Source organism: Pan troglodytes, chromosome 14, assembly GCF_028858775.2.
Source record: "Pan troglodytes isolate AG18354 chromosome 14, NHGRI_mPanTro3-v2.0_pri, whole genome shotgun sequence".
NCBI classification, from domain to species: domain Eukaryota; kingdom Metazoa; phylum Chordata; class Mammalia; order Primates; family Hominidae; genus Pan; species Pan troglodytes.
The window spans coordinates 36,667,146-36,691,576 of NC_072412.2; the positions used below are offsets into that span (position 1 = coordinate 36,667,146).

General features: G+C 34.0%; 1 protein-coding gene across 10 annotated transcripts in view; it reads right to left on the bottom strand.

Annotated features, from left to right (window-relative positions):
- Positions 1 to 10,830: 10,830 nt before the first annotated feature.
- The window catches only part of POSTN (periostin), a 35,895-nt gene continuing 22,294 nt past the window's right edge, over positions 10,831 to 24,431 (bottom strand). Inside the window, exons 17-23 of one of the 10 annotated variants that reach the window (XM_001148441.6) lie at positions 22,495 to 22,575; positions 19,289 to 19,378; positions 18,501 to 18,590; positions 17,665 to 17,742; positions 17,212 to 17,295; positions 12,741 to 12,782; positions 10,831 to 11,616 (exon numbers count right to left, since the gene is read on the bottom strand). In XM_001148441.6, the coding sequence (XP_001148441.3) occupies positions 11,579 to 11,616; positions 12,741 to 12,782; positions 17,212 to 17,295; positions 17,665 to 17,742; positions 18,501 to 18,590; positions 19,289 to 19,378; positions 22,495 to 22,575 (503 nt within the window). In that variant the 3' untranslated portion in view covers positions 10,831 to 11,578. Of the gene's footprint in view, positions 11,617 to 12,740; positions 13,719 to 15,681; positions 15,776 to 17,211; positions 17,296 to 17,664; positions 17,743 to 18,500; positions 18,591 to 19,288; positions 19,379 to 22,494; positions 22,576 to 24,431 lie in introns of those variants that run through there. The other 9 variants (XR_010150439.1, XM_001148381.7, XM_016925214.4 and 6 more) reach the window with 9 other exon arrangements.

Below are 24,431 nucleotides of genomic sequence, written 5' to 3' on the forward strand. Positions count from 1 at the left end.
TGAGTAAAACCATTTTTAAAAAACAAAAATAAATTTAAAAAACAGGGCTGGGAGCAGTGGCTCACACCTATAATTCCAGCACTTTGGGATGCTGAGGTGGGCGGATCACTTGAGGTCAGGGGTTTGAGACCAGCCTAGCCAACATGGCAAAATCCCATCTCTACTAAAAATACAATAATTAGCCAGGCATGGTGGCATGTGCCTGAATTCCCAACTGCTCAGGTGGCTGAGATACAAGAATTGCTTGAACCCGGAAAAAAAATAAAGAACAGTTTTCAAAATGCTGGGTATCAGACAATGAATCACAGTGATTCTTTGGATATAAAAAGAAAAGTGAGATGAGCCCTGTGATTGCCCCCAGCTTTCTGTCTTTTCCTAGGCTGCAGTGCAGGAATGGGAAATCCAGGTGAATCTTGGCAGACAAGATGGAGCTGAGTATTGAAGGAGGCCGAGAAAATAGAGTTCAAAATACCGAGGACCAGAGAGGACAGAGCTGTAGAGACAGAGAACTCTGGAGATCCATAGAGGGTTCACCTAAGTATTCAGCAGAATACTGATCAACACATGCATATGAGAAAACTAATAAAGGTCAGAGAAAGAACCATCTGAAAAATTAGAGAAAACAATTTCTCACATAAAGCCTTAAATAGCACCTATTCCCACCATCTAGATTTTGAAACTTCATAATTCACTGGACATTGGGAATAGTTCTAAGAAGAGTCGTGCCTAAATTGGAGGGAATAATTAACTCCAGATTATACACAGATCTGACTCTGCTTAATAAACCTTAAAAACAAGACCCCAGTGAATTAAACTGTTTCCATAACCAAACTATAATCTTAGAACAAAGTGCAGGAATATTTATAGAAGTACAAAAACGTCCAGCACCCAGCAAGGCAAAATTTACAATGTTTGGCAACCAGAGATTACCAGGCATGAAAAGAAACAGGAAAATACGGTGCAAAATGAGGGAAAAAAAATAACCAACTAAACTTACCCAGATCTGGCGCAATTATTAGAATTAGCAGAAGACATTAAACAGTTACGATAATTATAGTCCATATGTTAAAAAAGTTATGTAGAGACAGGAGACACAAACACACACAGTTTAGAAACTAAAAAATAACGATCAAATTGAAGTCAAATTAAGTAGACAAAAGGCAATGACACATATTATGGTGGAAATCAGCAAAGCAGAAAACAGGAACATGACACAGAAAATTAATGAAACCAACCGATTGTTTTTTGAACAAAATCAACAAATTGATTGAAGACTTAGTAGATTGGTTAGGGAAATAAGAGAGGACACAAATTACCAGTTTCAGGAATGAGAGAGAGAGGTAACATCACTAAGATATTTGAAGGATTATAACGGAATATTTTGAACAATACAATAAATTTGACAATTGTGTGAAATAGACAAGTTTCATTCCTTGAAAGACACAAACTACGAAATATCACTCAAGAAAAAATAGGTAATCAGCATAACCCTTTATTTATTAAATAAAGAGAATTTGTATTTAGAAACCTTCCCTCAAAGACAACTGCAGGCCTAGATAACTTCACTGGTGAATTCTACCAAATGTTTAAGGAAGAAAACAACAGACTTAAAGTTGAAAGACTGAATGCTTTTTTCTAAGATCACAAAGATCAAACACGTCTACTCTTACCACTTCTACTCGATATTGTTCCACTATTCAACATCAACCTGTGAGATAAGAAAGGAAAATATAAACAGCATCCAGATCACAGAGACAGAGGTAAAATTATCTTTATTTGCAAACAGCATAATTATCTATGTATAAAATACTGTATAATCTTAAAAACACTAGAATTAATTTCATACTAGAATTAAACCTTGAATTTAACAAGGTTACAGAATACAAGATGAAAATACAGAAAGTAAACAATCAGAAATTTAATAAAAACAATGCCATTTATAATTCCATCAAAAATTGAAATCTTTATAATATTTTCTCACCAATGCTTTATCATTTTAAGTTTACAGGTCTTCCACATCTTTTGTCAAGTTCTCCCCAAGTATTTAAAGATGTGGAAGACCTGTAAACTTAGAATGATAAAGCATTGGTGAGAAAATAAGGAAGACCCTAAGTAAACTAACAGATATGTTTTGTTCATGGTTTGGAGACTAAATATTATAAAGATTTCAATTAACGCCAAATTGATCTGTAGATTCAACACAGTCCCAATTACTAATCCAGCAGATATTTTTATTTTTTTAAATAGAAAATTGCCAAGCTGATGTAAAAATTCCATGGAAATGCAAATAACTTAAAATAGCCAAAACAACTTTGAAAAGGATGAATGAAATTGGGGATTTACCCTTTTTGATTTTATGACTTATTTTAAACGTACAGTAATCAAGTCAGTGTGGTATTTGCAATAAGAAACACAAATAGATGAATTGAACAAAAAGAAAGAATAGAAATAAAGTAACAGAAATAGACCCAAAAAATGTGGCCCTTTTTATAAATATGCAAAGGCAAATCAGTAGAGAAAGAATCGTTTTTTCAGAAAATGGAATTGGAATAACTGGTAACCTATAGAAAAAAAAAGAACCATTCCTTTAACCATGAACACTTTTTTTTAACATTACACTTAATGTAGAAAAAACTAATAAATCTTATAAGAGAAAGTGTATTAGAACATTTTTGTGACTTTCAGTGAACATAGTATTTCTTTAATGACACGAAAAACACAACCCATGAAAAAAAAAGAGATAAATTTGACTTCAGTGTTTTGAAAATACTGTTAAGAGAATGAAAAGAAAGTTCACATGCTTGGAGAAAACATTTCATCTTACATATCTGATAAAAAATTTGTATTCAAAATGTAGAAGAAACTCAAAATTCAATAATAATAATTTTAAAAAATGAATCTAATTAATATTTGGCAAAATATTTGAACAGATCACTAAAGATGCAGAGGAAAGAAGACTCTAATACACTATTGACAGGAATGTTAATTATTACAACCTCTATGGGAAACGATATGGAAATTTCTCAAAGAACTAAAAATAAAGTTATCATTCAATCCAGCCATCCCTCTATGGTGTATTTACCCAAAGGAAAATAAATCAATATATTAAAAAGGTACCTGCACTTGTATGTTTATTGCAACCCTATCAACAATATCAAAGATATGGAATCAACTGAGTGTCCATCCACAGATGATTGGATAAAGAAAAGGCAATACTTCTACTCAATGGAATACTATTTATTCCACAAAAATGAAATCATGTCTTTTGCAGAAACATGGATGAAACTGAAGGCCATTATCTTAAGTGAAACAAGTCAGATGCATAAAGGCAAATATTGGTGTTCTCATTCATGTGGGAGCTAAATAATTTGTACACATGGACATGGAGAGTGTAATGATAGATAATGGACACTTGGAAGGGTGAAGATGGGGGGAGGATGATGAGAAATTACTTAATGGATACAATGTGTGTTATTGGGGTGATGAATGCCCTAAAAGCCCTAACTTGACTCCTATGCAATCTATGCATATCACAAAATTGCACTTGTACAATAAATTAATACAAATAAAAGATACACAAATATCAAATAAGCACATGGAAAACATGCATCAGTGAAATGCAAATTAAAACCACAATGAGATTCTATTACATACCTATTAGAATAGTTAAATTAGAAAGACTGACCATGTTAAGTGTTGGTAAAAGGAATTGGAACTCTAACATATTTCTGGTGGGAATGCAAAATAGTAGAATTACTTTGGAGTATCACCTGGTAGTTTCCAAAAATGTTTGTGATATACATTTTATATGATCCAGTCATTCCACTATTACATGTTAACTCAAGAGAAAGTAGAATCAGACAAAAAATAAACTATGCATACTGTGTGATTCAATTTGTATAGAAGTTGGAAAATGTAATTATCTCTAGTGATAGAAGGTAGATCTGTGGTTGCCTGGAGCTGGGGCACGAAGAGGTAGGAAGGTAGAAATTAAAAAGGGCATAAGCAAACTTTTGGTGATGATGAATATATTTACAAGCCTGAGTGTAGTGATGGTTTTCACAGGTGTATAGTATGCCCAAACTTATCAAATTGCACACAAATATTTTCAATTCATTGTAATGTAATTATATTTTAAAATAGCTATTCAAACAGACAATAAAACAAAAACTTTAGTGTTTATAAGAATCACAGGGGCTTTGGTGAAGATCAGATGGTCATAGGTGTGTGATCTTATTTCTGAACTCCTTATTCTGTTCCATTGATCTATGTGCCTGTTTCTGTATCAGTACTATGTTGTTTTGGTTATCGTAACCCTCTAGTATAGTTTGATGTTAGTAATGTGGTTCTCCCAGCATTGGTTTCTTAAAAAATTATTTATTTATTTATTTATTTTGCTTAGGATGGCCTTGGCTATTCAGGCTCTCTTTTGGTTTCATATAAATTTTAAAATAGTTTTTTTTCTGGTTCAGTGAAGCATGCCATTGGGAGTTTAATAGAAATAGTATTGAATCTGCAAATTGCTTTGGGCAGCAAGCCCTTTTTTTTTTTTAAATAAGGAGTCTCACTCTGTTACCTAGGCTTGAGTGCAATGGCATGATCTTGGCTCACCACACCCTCCACCTCCTGGGTTCAAGAAATTCTCCTGCCTCAGCCTCCCGAGTAGCTGGGATTACAGGCATGCGCCACCATGCCTGGCTAATTTTTTTTTTTTTTTTTTTTTTTGAGATGGAGTCTCGCTCTGTCACCCAGGCTGCAGTGCAGTGGCATGATCTCGGCTCACTGCAAGCTCTGCCTCCTGGGTTCATGCCATTCTCCTGCCTCAGCCTTCCGAGTAGCTGGGACTACAGGTGCCCACCACCATGCCTGGTTAATTTTTTGTATTTTTAGTAGAGACAGGGTTTCACTGTGTTAGGATGGTCTCGATCTCCTGACCTTGTGATCCACCCGCGTTGGCCTCCCAAAGTGCTGGGATTACAGGTGTGAGCCACCGTAATCCCCAAATTAGATGTCAGCCTAATTTTGTGTTTTTAGTAGAGACAGGGTTTCTCCATGTTGGTCAGGCTGGTCTCATACTCCCGACCTCAGGTGATCTGCCTGCCTTGGCCTCCCAGAATGCTGGGATTACAGGTGTGAGCCATTGTTTCCTTCTATCCATGAGCATGGGATGTTTTTTTCTATTTGTTTGTGTCATCTCTGATTTTTTTGAGCAGTGTTTTGTAATTCTTATTGTAAGATCTTTCAACTTTCTGGTTAGCTGTATTCCTAATTATTTTATTCTTTTTCTGTCAATCATTAATGGGATTACCTTCTTGACTTGGCTCTCAGCTTGGCTATTGTTGCTGTATAGGAATGCTCCTGATTTTTGTATGTTAATTTTGTATCTTGAAACTTTGCTGAAATTATAAGCTGAAGGAGCTTTTGGACTGAGACTATGGTGTTTTCTAGATATAAAATCATTTCATCTGCTAACAGGGATAGTTTGACTTCCTTTCTTTCTATTTGGATGTCCTTTATTTCTTTCTCTTGTCTGATTGCTCTGGCTAGAACTCAATACTATTTTGAAAAGGAGTGGTGAGAGAAGGCATCCTTTTCTTGTGCCAGTTCTCAAGGGAAATGCTTCCAGCTTTTGCCCATTCAGTATGATGTTGGTTGTGGGACAAAAACAGGTAATGGGGAAAAGACTCTGTATTCAGTAAGTGGTGCTGGGATAACTGGCTAGCAGAAGACTGAAGCTGGACCCTTTCCTTATACCATATACAAACATCAACTTAAGATGCATTAAAGACTTAAATGTAGGAGATCTAGACCATACTGGCTAACACGGTGAAACCCTGTCTCTGCTAAAAATACAAAAAATTAGCCAAGTGTGGTGGTGGGCACCTGTAGTCCCAGCTACTCAGGAGCCTGAGGCAGGAGAATGGTGTGAACCTGGGAGGCGGAGCTTACGGTGAGCCGAGATTGCACCACTGTACTCCAGCCTGGGTGACAGAGTGAGACTCTGTCAAAAACAAAACAAAACAAAACAAAACAAAACAAACAAAACAGAAAAACAAACAAACCCAGAAACTATAAAAACCCTGGAAGACAACCCACTGATACCATCCTGGACATAGGAATGGGCAAAGATTAAAATCAAGAGCTGCATAGCAAAAGAAACTATCAACAGAGTAAACAGACAACTTACAGAATGGGAGAAAATATTTGCAAACTATTCATCTGACAAAGGTCTAATATTTAGCATCTATAAGGAACTTAAGCAAATTTACAAGAGAAAAACAATCCCATAAAAAAGTGGGCAAAGTATGTGAACAGGTACTTTTCAAAAGAAAACATACAGGTGGCCAACAAGTATATAAAAACAGCTCAATAGCAATGATCATTAGAGAAATACAAATCAAAACCACAATGATATACCATCTCACACCAGTCAGAATGGCTACTATAAAAAAGTCAAACAATAACAGATGCTGGAGAGGTTGTGGAGAAAAGGGAACACTGATACACTGTTGGTAGAAATGTATATTAGTTCAGCCATTGTGGAAAGCAGTATGGTGATTCCTCAAAGAACTAAAAACAGAACTACCATTTGACCCAACATTCTCATTACTGAGTATATAACCAGAGGAATATAAATCATTCTACTGTAAAGACACATATGTGTATGTGAATGTTCATTGCAGCACTATTCACTATAGCAAAGACATGGAATAAGCCTAAATATCTATCAAAGATAGATTGGATAAAGAAAATGTGGTACATATACACCATGGAATATTATGCAGCCATAAAAAAGAATAAGAGCATGTATTTTGCGGGACCATGGATGGAGCTGGAAGCTATTATCCTTAGCAAACTAACACAGGAACAGAAAACCAAATACCACATGTTCTCGCTCATAAGTGGGAGCTAAATGATGAGAACTCATGGATGCAAAGAAGGGAACAACAGACACTGGGATCCACTTTAAGTGGGAGGATGGGAGACAGAGCAGCAGAAAAAGTATCTATTGGGTACTAGGTTTAATACGTGGGTGATGAAATAATTTTTACAACAAAGCCCCGTGACATGAGTTTATCTGTATAACCAACCTTTACATGTACCCTCAAATCCAAAATAAAAGTTAAAAACAAATCACAGGGGAGGTGTTGGAGGCCAAAAGATGGAGGGTCATGATCAACTCAGTATACCACTGGGGGCTATATGAGCAAACAGCAAACTGTTCTCATAAATGCAGAATGTTGGCAAACTGACAAACTGTGTCTGTCTGCCGCTCAGAAGGAATGCTGAGGGCAGTCACGCCCCAAGCGCAGTGTTTCTTGTGATTAGGCACATCTGAAGCCTGTTAGTAATAATAGGAACCTGTGATCAATTAAGCAGCTGACCAATCGTTACCTCCTCCTCCCTGCTCATTCTACCCAATAAATACAAAGGGCTGTGGAAGCTCAGGGAGGCTGCAGCTGCCTTTGCTCACTGGAAGCAGGGAGCCCTCTTCTTCTTTCCCTGGCCCCTTCCTTTAAAATAGTTACTTTTGTCTTAAGTTTTTATTTCTACGTTCATCCCTTTGTTCAGTCTTGTAATGACAGTCTCAAGTAGTAACTGTTGTAATGAACGGTCTCAAGTAGTAACAGTGGTAACTGTTGTAGTAATGGTCTCAAGTAGTAACCATGATGGTCTGCCACAAGTGGCACCTGAACAGGGACAATCAGGGACAAACAGAGACCTGAAAAGGCCTGCAGGGACAAATAGAGATAAGTAGGGATAAATAGACATAAATAGAGATAAAATAGAAATAAATAGAGACAAATAGAGATAGGCAGGGAAAGACAGAGACTTGCAGGTACTAACAGGGGCCATAGGGACAGACAGGGATAGATAGGGATAAAGACTAGTAAAAGACTGGCAGAGATTAGCAAAGACTAGCAGAAACTTGCAGGGATAGACAGGGAAAGATAGGGACAGATAAGGTCCTATAGGGACTTGAACGAGGAAGGTCTGCTGGAACAGAAAAATCTAAAACCAACCAGATGAATAAGAAACCCCGTTACAAGTCTGTCAGCAGCAACATAAGGTCAGTGCTCTAAAAAGGTACTGGTTAGTGCCCTACAGGTGCAAAGAATGGGAAGTTTTTGAATCAGGATAATATGGGGAAGAATTTGGTTATTTCTTTTCGCTTTTTTGTTTGGAGTTTGGTATGTACCATCTTTCTGTCATTATTTCAGGGCTTGAGAGAATTTTTTTTGCCCCACTTACAGCACCTATAGAAAGTGGTGAACAGGAGAGGCTTGTACCATCTTCTTTTGTGGCTACAGAAAGGCTAACTTTAGCTTTGGCTTTCATGGATTGTAAACATGCACTGGCTCCTGTGAGATGTGCAGAGGACTTGGGAGGTTTTCTCACAGCTTGTCAAGATGTGGGAGCTGAGCTTCATCGCTCTACGGTGTTGACTCAGGCAATGGCTAATTTGGTAGCTGACAGATCTAAAAGAAGCCAAAGGTTAAGCCATAAAGTGGGAAAGCGTTATAAGTGTAGAAAAATTGGACGTTTCAAAAGAGAATGCCGTCAGACCTCTGGGCAGAAGGGATCTTATAACACTCTTCTCAACAGAAAAAATGCCAGGACTTTGCTCTCATTGCAATAATGAGTTTGCAATGACTTTGCTCTCATTGCAATAAAAGACATCATTGGGCTAATCAATGCCACTCAAAATTTCATCAAAATGGCACCCTCCTATTGGGAAACGAGAAGGGGGCCTGGACTCGGATACTTCAAACAATGAGGGCAGTCCATGTCCAGGCCACAACTCCATTTCAGGGGTGGGTTTCCGGAGGCCCATTGATTCCCTTTCCCCAGGAATACCTAGAAGCACAGGATTAGATCTCCCAGCCAGAGAATGGGTTGCATTAGTTGGAGGAGACAAACCCACCAAGATTCACACTGGTATTTGGGGACCTTTGCCAACAGGATACATGGGATTAATTTTGGGCAAAAGCTGTCTTAACTTACAGGCCTAGGAGTTGTTGATTTGGATTATGAAGGAGAAATTCAGGTAGTGGTAATGTCACAAGATCTTTGGGTTTTGAACCAGGAGAATATATTGTGCAACTGTTGCTTATTCCCTGTAAATTGCACCCTTCTCTACATAAGGAGAAATGAGGAGGTCGGGGATTTGGAAGTACAACTAGGAGAGAGATTTATGTATCACAACCCATAGCATCTAGCGGACCCACCTATACAGTGCAAATGGAAGGTTTAAGGATTGCTTTTTTGCTATATTGTTGTACGAGAAGGATAAGCCTCGATTTGCTTTCTCTGTGCCTTCTGTTAATCAGAAAAATCCTGTTTCTCATTATCAGTGGAAAGTTTTACCCCATGTCAATTAACCAAAGAGGCAGAGGCTGAGTTGCAGCTTGTAGAGCAGTCACTTTGGGAGTGGCATGCCTTGCGGCTACACCCATAAAGGCTTTTGCTTCTGTTTCAGTAGATTTACTAATATAGGGACATGCCATCAATGCTGATGATATTTTAGTCTATTCTACCAGTACCACCTTATGTAACCACCTCTTCTGAATCATCTTGGGAAGATCACAGCCACACCCTTTCCAGCTGAGATTCTCTCCACTGGCACAGAGTTAGTAGGGTATTTTCTAAATGGTAGAAATAAATCTCTCTACTCTCCCAGATGAGAAGGCATTCTCAAAAACCAAAGCTATCCAGCACTTCTTTAGTAAATGGCACTCTCAGAATTTTATACCTAACTTCCTCACCCTAATCACTAATCAAACAAGAACCTTTCAGTTATCCAAGCCCCTTTCTAGGTCCTTTGTGCTGAGCCCGATTTTCTCTGATCTCAGATGGGCATTTATGGCTAAGCCTGTTATCTTCAGTTTGGCCTTCCTAGGTTTTACAGTCTCCCAGTGAGTGCCCTATAATGCACGGTATAATTCTATTTCACCCTCACCATTCAGTTTCTCATCAGTATGGATTTTGCTTCCAGAAGGTTCTTATGTCAGTCAGTCTAAGTTAGAATGACACCTGTTGAGGTCTGAGTTGATCAAGTCAATCTTTTCATCATTCCCAGCAAAAAAATTTCTTCTTCTTCTTTGGCATGCAATGGACTCTGTTACATCAAATAAGTTAAGGACATCTCTGTGGCTCCCCCATGCCTAGCCCAGGAATAATGAATTGATGCATCCATGCTTGTGTAGTGCCATTTATGATACTATTATAGCCCATGGTGTATTGAGGTTAATTGGTTACATGTCTCCTTACCTTTGGAGGACAGTAAATGTGCCTGATTCATCCTTCGAATCCTCACAGCTTAGCACAGTCCTAGAGTTATATTCAGTATTCAGCTGATGTTTAATGATTGCTTCATTATCTAATGATTCTTTTTTTTTTTTTTTGAGACAGTGTCTGGCTCTGTTGCCCAGGCTAGAGTGCAGTGGTGCAATCTCGGCTCACTGCAAGCTCTGCCTCCCAGGTTCACACCATTCTCCTGCCTCAGCCTCCTGAGTAGCTGGGACTACAGGTGACCGCCACCACGCCCAGCTAATTTTTTGTATTTTTAGTAGAGACGGGGTTTCACCATGTTAGCCAGGATGGTCTCCATCTCCTGACCTCATGATCCACCTGCCTCAGCCTCCCAAAACGCTGGGATTACAGGTGTGAGCCACTGCACCCAGCCGTCTAATGATTCTTTATATAACTTAATCTGTACAAAAACCCCCATGACACATGTTCACCTATATAACAAACCTGCACGTCCTGCACATGCCTGCACACCCCTGAGCTTAAAAGTTAAAAAGAGAAAAACTCAAGAAACACTAATTTCATTCAATTTCCTTTAATGAGTACTTGTTACAGTAAAAGAGGTATAAAGTCCTGTTCCCAAGTCCAAACCACTTTTTAACTTAAATCTTGAGTTTTTCTGAATTACTCAATTTGAAGTAATTCTCTTTATATCTGAAAAATGGTTTTATTGAAACGTTTGAGATAAAAAAATATGCATTGCAAGAAGCATATGACAAACATTCTGAGAGTACAAAATTAGTTGTAAAAAATAACATAATTTACCAGTAAACCCACTCATATAGAAATATGCAAAGCCTTTTGATGTAAAAAGTTTTGTACACCAAGCACCTATTTTTATAACTTAGCTTCCCATGGAGAGATAATGGCTTGCATGCATTTTATGTATCCATAACATACATACAAGACTCGGTCTTTTCAATGGGATAACAGTTCACAACTCTTCGATTTGAATTGTAATGAATCTGGTGACAAGGATTTTTCTCTAATGGATTCCAAAGTTAGCCAGAACTTTTAATGTCAAGATGAAAAAGTGTGTAAGGTGTTATATTTTCTTCAATTCCTTTACCACAGGAGGCTAACTCCACAATTTCCCTCATGTGTCTCATTCAGAAAAAAAAATATTAAATTTGTGTTCAGAATTATTTGATGATTGCTTCTTTGTGCTGATGTTTCAGTTCCTGAAGTCAACTTGGCTCTCACAATTTTCTAAGGTCAGGTTATTGACTTAGGGTTGTATAAACAATTTTGTCTGGTTTTTGGATTTTCACTGAGAACGACCTTCCCTTAATCGTCTTCTAGATCCTAATTAGAAAGAAAGGAGAATGTATAGACTGTAAATGTTAGGAAATTTTAAAATTTAAGAATATATTATTCTCTGTATATGTATCAGAGGCCATTATTTTTTGGAATAAACCTTAGATTATGTTTTCTTAATATCTTCAACTTATGGTGAAGCAAATATTATATTTTGATCAAAAGTATATAAAATAATAATTTGAAATTTAATAATTTTAACTCTTTAGAAAATTTGTGTCAATTTGGATATTTACATAGATTTACTGATACATTCTTTAGTTAAAAAATATCTGTGCAGTTGATCTTTTACTTTCAAAGGTCTGTATATTGGATTGGTTTAAAGTAAGATGTTCCTATAGTGCATTGATAAGCCTTGTGTCTTCTTTTCACTACTAGTATCTAATTAACCCAGAAATTCCAAACTTGCAATTCCAAACTTGCAATTTACTCTAGCTTCCACAAGGGAAATTCTTGCTCTCTCAATGTATTGGAATGTAAGATAACTTAAGTGGAGGAATTAGCAAATGCACATAGTGTAATTATGAAATAAATTGTAATGCACATGTGATATATACATATATAATCTACATATTTAAATGAACATTTTGTAAATAGCTATATTAATGGTTTTTTGCATATATACATTTCTTATTTACTTATGTCTCAAACTGTAGCATTGTCTCACATAATAACATTTTTAAGGATTCAGGTCCACCTGCAATCTACATTTGTTTATCTCTGATATTCAACAATTTATTTTTGACTTAACTCTTATATACACAAAATTATATGTATACTTGTATATACAAAACATTACATATATATATATATATATATATATGTATGGAGAATATACACTTGAGTCTATCTCAAGGGTTCAATATGCCTAGCAGTTTACATGAGTATGTTGACCTTTCCCTTAATATTTGTTATTAGATTCTGATAGTATAGAACATGAGAAATTTATTTTCTGATTGTTATCAAAATTGTTTTCATCAAAACTGGCTAGCTTTTCTCTCTGATCGATAACAGGTTTCAATAAAATACTTTAAAATCTTTCCTATTGTTTGATTTCTCTTCATGTAACAAAAGAGGCCATATACACACATTACTATAGCCAATACACTTACCTTGAACTTTTTTGTTGGCTTGCAACTTCCTCACGGGTGTGTCTAAAATTAAATTGTTGTAGTTAGAAATACTTTGCAATTATGGCTAAAATCAGACAGGAGACCATGGTTAAACAGAACAGTGTAAAGTCTTAAATAAGTATCACTTAAACACGAAGATTATTTTTAGTAGTTAAATTTTATGATCCTCAGAGTTTTACATTTTTTCGTAAAGGACAAGTAGACAGACAGTGTTTTCCATATATCATAATGAATGTTTCTTAGTTGCAAAACACATTGTTTCATTATGGATTTTGGAGCCCCACCTAATGTGCCATTTTTGCAGAGTAAATGACTTACATGATTTTTTCAATCTTTTTGTAAAAAACATTGCCTTATGATGAAGGGTTATTAAATGTCATATAAAGTTTAACACAAGTATCTTCCCAGAGTTAGCCACCCATTTTTGCAGTCATACCTATGTGCAATGTCTGCCTCTGTAAAATTATCACTAAGATCAATTTGTGATTCCTTTATTGTACATTGACGACAACAAAGTAGCACTGACCTAATGATTCTAGAAATGTTATAATAAGTAATTCAGAAAGAATATGCCATCACCCTTATTCCACCTCCCAACCTGATTCAGTGTCAATCCTATGAGATCCTTTTTAAAAATTAACTAATAAAAGCTTTTATATTTAAGAACTGCAAGTGTTTCAAAACTATGCTGTTTTGTGTTGTTATAGTTGTAACATATTTCTCAATTTTCCTGTTTTTCTTTTAGTTTATTGACAAGACTACCTGGTAGGCCTAAATTCACATTTTCACTCAGTTTTTGGGCATTTGAGATCAAAGAGTAAATACGGTTTCTACAGTTACTTCATTTTTCTACTTATCTTTTAAAATGTTTTCTCCAAATTTCGACTTCTTTTATATGTATCATCTATACTCAGCATGAAGTCCAATTTTTTCTATTATATACATGTTTTCAATTTGCTGAAATCATATAAAAAGTAAGCAATGAAACTGTCACCATGAATAGTTTTGGCTATATGACACCAAGCAAATTTTTTAAAAAAGAAATAACATTCAAAAAAACTTATATATTCTGTTTCTGTCTACTTAGCACATTTTCACATTTCTTTCCCCCCAGAATATAAGGCATATAATCATTTATAAAACCACATTAATACTAGAGTAAAATATAGAACTATAGAAAAATCTCACTATGTTGGATAATAAGGAGAAGTCTGTATAAAACAACCAAGTCTGAATTATGAAATATTCTCCAATAGATATAAATAGATATAAATATAAATATTTCTTAACTTCAGGTTTATTTGGTAATGAAATAATGGCTTCTAAAAAATTGTCAAGAAGAGACAGATCCAACCTTTAATTGGTGCGCAGGCACATTGCTTATAGTGGACTTATTAAATTCCAAATAGCAGTTAATTGTATAACTTAAAACTGCATCATAGAAGTATTTACCAATTTCTTTTCAAAACAAGTGTGCTCACTCAGATTTCCTTTCATAATTTTGATAGCATCCAATTAATGAGGTTTTGCTGTGATAATATTCCAGAATAAAAAACGTTCAATGTGTCAAACAAATACTTTGAAAGAACAGCTTGATTAATGTGTAGAAAACAGGTTTACTCCTAGCAGCTCTCTGCTATGTCAACATGAATGAGAGTTATATTAGATCATGTTTAGAGCAGCAAAACATGGGAAGATAAACCAATTACTTGAATATATTGGCACAAAGAACCATCCTACATCTTATTTCCTAAAGCATGCAAAGTACTCAGCTCAATTATTTTGACATTTTATTTGCGTGTTTGTTTTTTGTATGTTTCCATGGTTATGACTATGGAAATTTAAAGTTGGGTGAGAAACATTACTTAATTGACCATGTTAATGTCAATTGATGATTGACAGTAACATTTGATGACAGCTTACTTTGTGCTGAACATTGTTCTAAGAGCTTGTCATATATTAACTTATTTAGACTGTAGGTATCACTACTATCCTCACTTTCAGATGAAGGAAACAAGCAAGAAAAGAGTCAACTAATTTGGGATTGAGTTGGGGCTCAGACTGAATGCAGACCTACAACTCGATCTACTATTCTCTATAGAGGTTACAAATCTTAACCTCTTATATTGGCAGATTTGCGAAAACCTTCAAAAATGACTTTTTGTTGTTGTTCCTTTCGACATAGTCTGTTATTCTCCTTTAATTGCTTGAGTCGTTTCAGAATGCATAATTCTAAGGTAAGCCCAAAAATTTTATGCATTTAATGAGAAATTTTTTCAGTTAAGGTCTCGGAAGTGTATCAGTGACAAATCACAACATCAGTACTCAAAGTACCAGTTAGCCATGTTAATAGTCATGACTTAAATGATTGAGAAATATACTCAAATTACCAAAAGTACAAAAAATGTACTACATGTACCACAATGTATACAATATGAACTGTTTAGATAGAAAATTCAGTTTTAGGTAGAACTTATTGAGTTGAAGAGCATGGTTCAGATATGTATTAATTGGCCAGACCTTGGAAAAAAAAAAGTCTTACATAGTGTAATCTTTACTAGCTTCTTTTATCAATGCCTTTTAGGATCTAGACAAGGGGATACTTGTGACTCAGTAATGACCTGATGGTTTTAGATAGCTGGAAAAAAGAAAACAAGCATGTCCAATTAATGCTGGTACTAGTAATTCTACCGCATATAGTGTCTTTCCTACAAAAAGCAAAATCTTGGAGAAATGATTTGATAAAAACTTTTTATTTTTTTTGTTTTTTCACAATGCTATAATAGTTGACGTGGCATTGTGAAAACCGATGCCTTACAGATATGTAGAGAGATCATACCCTGGAAACTAAAGGAATAAACTTCTGGGATGATCAGAGACAAGAGCTAAGAAAGGAGTTCATTAACTAAAAATTGAATGTCATATACTTAACTTGTAGCAGTTATATGTTTTCTTGGCTGAAGCAATTCTTTAGTATTTAACTGGATTTTTCATAGTGGCCTCAATAACAGCGACTTATCAAAGGGGAAGAAAATATACTTACCTGAAATTTAAGCCTAAATGAATTAAAGCAATATAAACTGATGCAGCTACGAATTTATTGATTCCCTAAAAAGCACTACCATTCTACAAAGCTGCTTACTATGGCAAGGACTGAAAGAAAAAAAAAAAGAATTCAATTTAATCTTCATAATGTGTTTGTCTCTTCCCTCAAATCCTTAGATTTTTTTCCTAGCAGACAGTTGAGCATTTAGGGGTAGATAGTGAATTCTTTGTTAGATCCTACAGGAATCTTTGGTTCCGTTATGGCTCTGTTGTGCTATGTACTCTTAGAATTCTGGGAGGAAACTTGTATTTTTCAGACATATATATTTCTATTGAGGGAAAATTCAATCATTGGTTGAATTAAAAATTTTTAAACTATCACTGACAAGTTTCTAAATACTATTTAAGAGATTTTATGTTTATTAAACTACAGAATATAGAAATAATAATTGCTAAAAATATAGAAAGTCCCAAGATAATTTACATTTTCTTGGACATAGTGATACAGTTTTAAAAAGTATAAGCTGAAAAGCCATCTGGACTGTGTTTTGGATAAACATCAAACTTCAGTTATGTTTCTCAATTAATAGTATATTTCAAAGTGCCTATTTGGTTTTTCTAAAGAATTTAAATACATGTTTCACAAAAAATAATTTTTCAGCTTAATTCTTTCCTTGTTAAAAAATGAAGTAGAAATTTATTTATTCAAATGCCAATGATACAAATTATGTATCTATATAAACAACATCTTTGAATAATTACTATGTAGGGTTTGTGTAAGACTTTGAATTCTTTTTTTTTTGTTCTTAAGGTTCATTTAATGCCACAGACAGAGAACATTCCATAAAAGATTAAGATTAATTTTATATGCAAAATAACTTATATCTACAGGTATAGATTCTCACTCAAACTGTTAGAAGAAACAGATATTCATTCCCAAGAACATAGTTTTGGAAAAGAATGTTACTAAATGCACTATTTTTGGCTATATCTATGTATAGAATTTAAAGACATGCCTTGATTGCTCTTATGGGGGCAGTGAATATAATTTTTTAAATATAAAAAGTATATCAAATTTGGGCTTGTTTAACAGCTAGCAATTTAACAATTATTTCCCTTTCGCATACTTAAAAGGCCCTTAAAATTATCTGAATCAAAGCAAAAAAATATTCATTGCTCCCCAAACTTTATACCATAGAACTTTTTAAAGACTGTTTAAACTAGTAATCATTTCTTCATAACTATTAACTACCATTGAACCAATCCATCTATTAAGACAACAGCGGATGTTGTCTTTTTTTTTTTTAACCTAATTAAAAGAAAAAATCTGCTTGCTCAGTCTTTAAAAAGTTGAACTCAGTCACTAGAACCTGTTAAGGGGGTTAGTTGTTGTCCTTTTACTAACCTCCCTGAAGCAGTCTTTTAATTTCTTCATCTTCAAATAAATGACCATCACCACCTTCAATGAATTTGGTGACCTTGGTGACCTCTGAGAGGATACATGTTTATAGCAGAAATTGGTTTATATAACAAAATAAAGACAGCAGACTTTATGTCATAAATAATGGCATCTGCCCAATAATGAATTCCAGCCCAACACTCGATTCTTTCACAACTTTTAGTGCTGTTTTCTGACATACTAATATTCTTATAAAGTTGTTGAATAAAATACTGTATAAAAAATATGACTGCCATTTATGCTTAATTCCTTATTCTTGTGCTTTTTTCTTGTTGGTATGGAAATGAACAATAGATTGAGATAGAGTAGAAAACATGTAGAATGCCTCACAGATTATTTTAGACTTGTATATGGATAGCTTAGGTAAAGTCACATTCTTATTTTCCTAGAAATGCTGACCTTCTTGGAACAATTTCTTCAGAGTTTCTTCTGTTTCTCCACCTCCAGTAGAAATCCTAGTGTATTTTATTTCAGGACCTATGAGAAGGACAATGAAAAAGGTCTAAAACAGAAGTAGGCAAACTTCTTCTGCGAAGTGACAGAGAGTAAGTATTTTACACTTGTGGGCCATGTAGTCTGTGTTGCCATTGTTCAACTCTGATACTTCAGTGTGAAAGCAGCCTTAGGTATTATATAAATGGATGGGAAAGACTGTGTTCCGATAAAACTTTATTTCCATAAATGGGTGGCATAAGCCATACTTGCTCACTAATTGTTTAAACAAATACTTAAAGAATAGCTGAATTAAGAATTTTAGGCGAATTTTAGGCTAATTTGGACCAACTGGACGCTAATTTGGAAGTCTGATATGAGGTTTACTGAAAATATTGATCAATTGCTTTGTATAAACTTGCTTCTATTTTGGCATGTAGATGTACAGACCTTAAGATTAATAGAAGCTCAAATGAGGAAATGGCTTTTCTTCTAGGGTCCTCTAACTCATTAACAAACAGTAAAGTGAAAATGGAATAGCATATCAATGGTATATCATATTATATGTATGTATGCATACATGTAATAAAAACAAATGCTTTTAGATTTGTCTACAAATTTTCAATTCAGAGTAAAACATAGATTACATATTTAGAATAATATTATATCTGCCAAAATATGAAGTAACTTTAGTAATCACTATGAAAATGACTTGTTTCTTTAATGATTCTTATATTTGGGGATTAACTATAATTTGATCTTTATAATCTAGGCATAGATCCATGTATGGAATTAATGGCTACCTGTAATGATTCGTTCTTCTCGTGTCTCTTTTTCAGTTATTTCCACAGGCACTCCATCAATGATTTTGGTGTATTTTTTAATAATTGGCTCTAAAAGCAGGGGAATACAAATGCATTTGATTTACCCTCATATTGTGACTATACATCCATAAGCTAGACATTGTAATGATTAACTAATTTCTACAAATATTACCATTTAAAATTCAATCATAAACATTTTTAGAACATATCCCCAAAAAATCATATCAATAGGGATCTAAAAGGTAATAGCTATGTCCTGAATCTTGGTTGAGAGAGAGGGCCATTTGACATCCTAACTCTCCATTTCATACTTGTTTTCTGGATGTGGAATAAATACTTAGTGAGAATCCAGGGAGTTCTATATCATTGGAATGGGAGCCTTATCATAAATCCTAGTAGTGGAGTGGCTTATTAGACAGAGACTTATACAATGGTAATTTTTTCCTACTGTTTCTAATATTTCCTTTTATACTGACATTAGTGTTACAATTTTATTCCACAATCCTCACTTGTATATGCAAAAATCATGACATTTTGTTGGGCCCGGTGACTTAATAGATAAATTAATTCCAACTAGATCCATTAAAAGCTAACTATGTTTTATTTCTGACCAGCTAATAAGAACTCATAGCTGAGGAAATAATTCCCACAATTTTTATAAAATAAGAACAAAGAGAAAATATCAGATGTTCAATATTTCTAAACCAACACTATTTCAAAATAATCACAGCGAAGGTAGTCGGCCCCAGGTAACATAAGGAACGCACCTCCATGGATCACTTCAGTTATTGTTTCACCTTCTTTAATCAGTCTGAATTCAGGTTCACCTTCAATTTTGACTTTTGTTAGTGTGGGTCCTGGGACATTATTTTAGGAGACAAATTATCATGTTAAAACAGTCCTTTAAATTTACCGGAATAGGACATTTATTTCAACATTCGGTGTGACTCAACTCAAATGTCAAAGTGGTTTCAGGCTCTATGAAATCACTTTTAAATATTTCCCATTGTCTTCAAATTAGACAAGAGTTATGAGAACAAATGATTTAGTCTGTTTGTGTGCTGCTAAAATTACTTTCATCTGCTTTAGCTTTTAAACAGATGGATAAATCCATCTGTTTATTCGTAGTTATAAAGTATGATTATGCAAAATATTATATGTAGCTACACTTTGCAGATCATGCAGTATGTACACATTTGTGTTTCTCTGATAACTGGTGTAGATCCCACTTTATCATACTGATATTGTCTATTACTTTTTCCTTATTAAAATTTTTCATTTAAGTTTTAAAATCACTCAGTACCTTATATTTTTGATCTAGTGGGTATAGGAGTGAACATAAGAAAGTACCAAATGTATACCTACCTTTAAGATGCTGAATGTCAGGTTTTATGAGGAAAATAATTTGAGTACTTACCTTCTGTATGGGAATGATACAAAATTAACCAATTAATAGTTAAACAGTCCTTCAAATGCAAAAGATAAACTAGTGTTGCATTTGACTTGCAAAATGATTTTGCTACCACAGAAAATCATTTTGAAGGTTAGAAAGCTGCTTACTACATTAGTTAATTAAGACTGTTTCACAGAGGAGTAAGAAAAATAAGTTCAGTACATTTAACTCATACTGTAATAGCCTTCAATAGTGGAATGCTGCTGTTGCTTGCTTATCTTTGAGAGCATTTTTTTTTGCTTGTTCAGAAATTGTCAATGTACATGATTACCAAAACAAAACCAGCCTAGAACACTCCAAAATAATGAAAATAAAAGTAAAGTTTTTTGAAACCATAAGTATTTCATGCCATAATATTTGGTATATAAGGCCAAGGGATATTGAGCACAAAACATAAAGCCAGGTTTTTAAGGTGCGGTAACTTCAAAAGAAAGGACGCCTAAGGAATTTAAGAACCAAAAATGCGTTAATAAAATATCTAAATCAATATGTCTTTAGAAAAGCCAAACTGAAATTTTGGAAACATCCTTTATAGTTAAGCTCTATAAAAGAAGAGATTTTCTCAAAATTGTTTTCCTATTTACTCCCAACACCTCAGAAAGTACCCAGCACAATAGCTGCTCAATAACTATTTGTTGAATTGAATTTTAGCTGATTTATTCTTAATTCCAAAATGCTGTTATGTATCTTTTATAAGAGACACCTTAAAATTGTGTCCTGGAGTTTAATTTATTTAGTAAGAATTTAAAAGTCATCAATAAATCTGTAATTGTTCAAACAGTAAGAAGGAAATGCCAGTAGCAATCTTGGAAGCTGGACCATTGTAAATTACTACTAAGATAAATATTTGTTTCCTTCATTATGCTACACAGAAGTGTAATTTCTGAACTCAAGTTATCAATGAGTAGGTGACACAACTCCATTTTTCATCCATGTTCCCTTTATAAGAAGAAGCCATGTAGAGATGACCCTCCAGTATGATCTTAACTGAATAAAGATTAGTAGGATAGAATCCTACTGACAAAGATTGAGGAGATAAATAAGTTGAATAAAGAAGTTTCAAAGGAGAAGAATCTTTGAAAATAAGAACATTGGCACATGTAAATAATTTCAGGTAAAGAAGCTGTGCACAATTATAGTGCAAAATTTTAGGGAATCTGATTTTTAAAAACAGGACAAGATTTGATTTTAAAATCAATTGTATTATCAAAGATCATCGTGTCATGTTTTATTACAATGATCAAGGAACATTTTTTCAACAAAACTTTCTCATTTAATTTCTTCTTAAAATACTGAATTGTCTTCATCACTATAGAAAGTCGATTAAATAATTATAATTATAGTATTTTTTTCAAGAAAAAACAAGGATAGATTTCAAAGAATAACTCAATTTTAAGTCTCAAGAATAAATACTAATATAGATAACTAATTAGCTAGGAAATAAGTTTTTACCTATGTATTTTCAGTGTATAAATTTAAATTAATGGCTTACTTTAAAAAATATAGATAAAAGTATTCAAGAAGTTACCTTCTCAAACCACCAAAAGAAATAGCAAAACCAAACATAATTACAATTACAGTTTCCCAAAGATTCCATCAAAGATATAATCTATTCTCTTTTTGGAAGACTGTTTCTAGCTTTCTTATAGCACAAAGGAGATAAGTAGTTCTTTTCTCTGGGTAAGTTGCTACATTAAGATGCTTACACTTGGAAATTTTAAAAAATTTAAATTGTGATCCTTGGACATAATTAAAATACATGAAATGAAAGTAACATCAAAGATGTTGAAGTTGGCTAACATACATAGTAGGAGTAGAGAGAAAAGTAACTGCTTATTTAATGTTCTAGTCTGAAACATCAGGAGAGAATGTGTGTGTGTGTGTGTCTGTATTATATATATCTCATATATAATATATACATCTGTATGTAAGAATATGTTCAGGACTGGAATTAAGTATTTTAAAAATCAATTCACTGCATAAACTACTCATTTTGTTTTATAATTCTGATGGTCTAATTAAAAAATATCTCATGCATGGTTGTAATTTTAAAAGCTTTCAGTAAACATAGCTTCTATGCTATCTTATGTTACACAGTGAAAAATGCCTATACTTTTTTTTTTGGAAGAGCTTCTTGCATTGTTATAAAAAAGAACATGTGGGAGATTGCAAACAAAGCAACATAAAGAGTATACAGCCTGTAGGAGTCTGACTAAAGTAAAAAGAAACTCATGTCTTTGTTTAGTGAGTATCTGTATACTAAGTTAATGAAATGCCAATTAGATTCAAATTAAATCAAGTACAAGCAAATGTACTGAAAGTATTAGGAATGCATCATCTACTTTGCTAAATAATTTGCACTCCGCATTCTGCAATTACATGAGCATGCCATTGGTATAATATTGGTTATATAACATTTAACATGTTAGTTTTTAAAAGAATGTAGATACATTCATAGAGATCAGTATTTTTACAGATGTTTTTACAATAAAAGGAACCATGTATAACATTGATTTTTACCTTCAGTTTTGATAATAGGCTGAAGACTGCTTTCAATCACTTTAATTTTTGGTTCCACAACTTTGGTTATAATTTTAGTTGCTGAAAGTATAGAAAGTGGAACGTGAAAGATATTTACATAAAAACCTGAACAAAGGATTTTTTTTTTCTCCTTTTCTTTTTTGTCTCTGTAGGATACTAAGGTACAGGATGTGGTAATATGTTCAGGCAGTCAGATACAGGAAATATTTATGGTACGTAATATAATATCTTCTCATGTCCAGGTGTTGAACTCTGAAGTCTAGTGACTTGAATTTGATCTAGTGAAATATATACTCACAAAGTGAGGAATTATATCTAGAAATCTGTAATTTTTAATTGTACCACTAAAGCGCTTTACCTTCTTTTGTACTTCTTGAAAATACTGGCTGCATTGCAACAGAGGACAAATATGATTAATGTCATGCAATTCATAATATCTTAAATTGCATTGCTGGATTCTTTCTCAATTAAAAGAAAAAATGAAAGAAAAAGGCTTTTAAAATGTTTTTCATGCATCTGATAACAGTGACATAGAAAGGAAAAAATGAAACATAGTTCAGAATACTTAAAAGTAAGAATAAATTTCAGCCAGCCAGACATGAGCTCTATTCAACAAACATGATATGATCAGTATTTAAGTTATAGGCTAAAATGTCTTTAATTTTCAGCTTTGTTATCACTATCCTTTTTTTTTTTTAAATTTAAAGGTATATATTTTAAACGTGTGTCATCTACCTAAGTAAGATAATAGTCTTTGAACTAGGTACTATGTTTGCTGTTTGGGTGATGGGTTCACTAGAAGCCCAAACCCCAGCATTACTCAATGTATCCATCTATCAAACCTACATGTGTACTCCCCTGGATCTATAATAAAAGTAAATTAAAATAAATTAAATACCAGTCAACTATTTGGTTGACTTTGGTTGTACTGATTAACTGGAAATGTGCCTCTGAAGCCACACAGCCAGAGCAACTGGCTTTTTGTCATTTCTAATGAAAAGCCTTGAAAGATGGTTCTATTAGATAACGGGCCACACTGAAGCTAACTGTGCATCCAGATCACATCAAAGCGGCAGAGGTGAGATGTTAGCACAGCTTCGGTTTCTGCAATTCTCACCTCATGCTTGTAAGATGTTTAGCTGTGTCAACTTTTTGAATTAATGTGGGTTCTTAGCCTTCACAGACCCTGTGTTTCAGCCTTATTAGGTTTTGTATTTTGAGATCTCAAATTGTGAAGCTCTAAAATAAAACAAATCTGTGTGTTTAGGTACTAGTTCCACAGGTGGTCTTGCCACAGAAGAACCTTTCCATGAAAGTCGAATACGAATACACAGGGCTCTCTATTGCTGCTATCAAAATGGACTAATTCCTTTTAGCTTACATTTTTTACATCATGTTAAGGAATTTGACGTTTTGGATGTTCAGCTGGTTGGTAGTTTTCATTTCAATCTTGATTTTCTGCAGACTTAAATAGTTTTGACAGGTGAAGCTCTGAGGATTAAATATTGATTTTAGCCCTCTCCAGGTCAAATGTTCCATATTTGACAACTTATACCAAAAACAGCATCCTTCCCCTCAACTATACACTTTAAAATGGATGTTATTTTGGGGATGAGGATAATATGCAGCAAAAAATTATAGGAATTTTAGAAACAAGTCAACAACGAAATATAAAAATAGAAAATTTGGTTTAATTTATCTTTACTTCTACTTTAAAATACTTCTTAATAACAGAATACCATCTAAGGAGGAGTAAAAGAAACATCTTACATTGGAATGTAAATGTTAGAGCTGTTTCAAGGCCTCTGGGTAGGTAGGGAAGGACCATTGAACATGTGTGTCTTAATAAAATGTAGCTTATGCTCTGTGAGTGAGGATGTAATTTAGTAGGAGAAAATAATTATATTTTTGCTCAT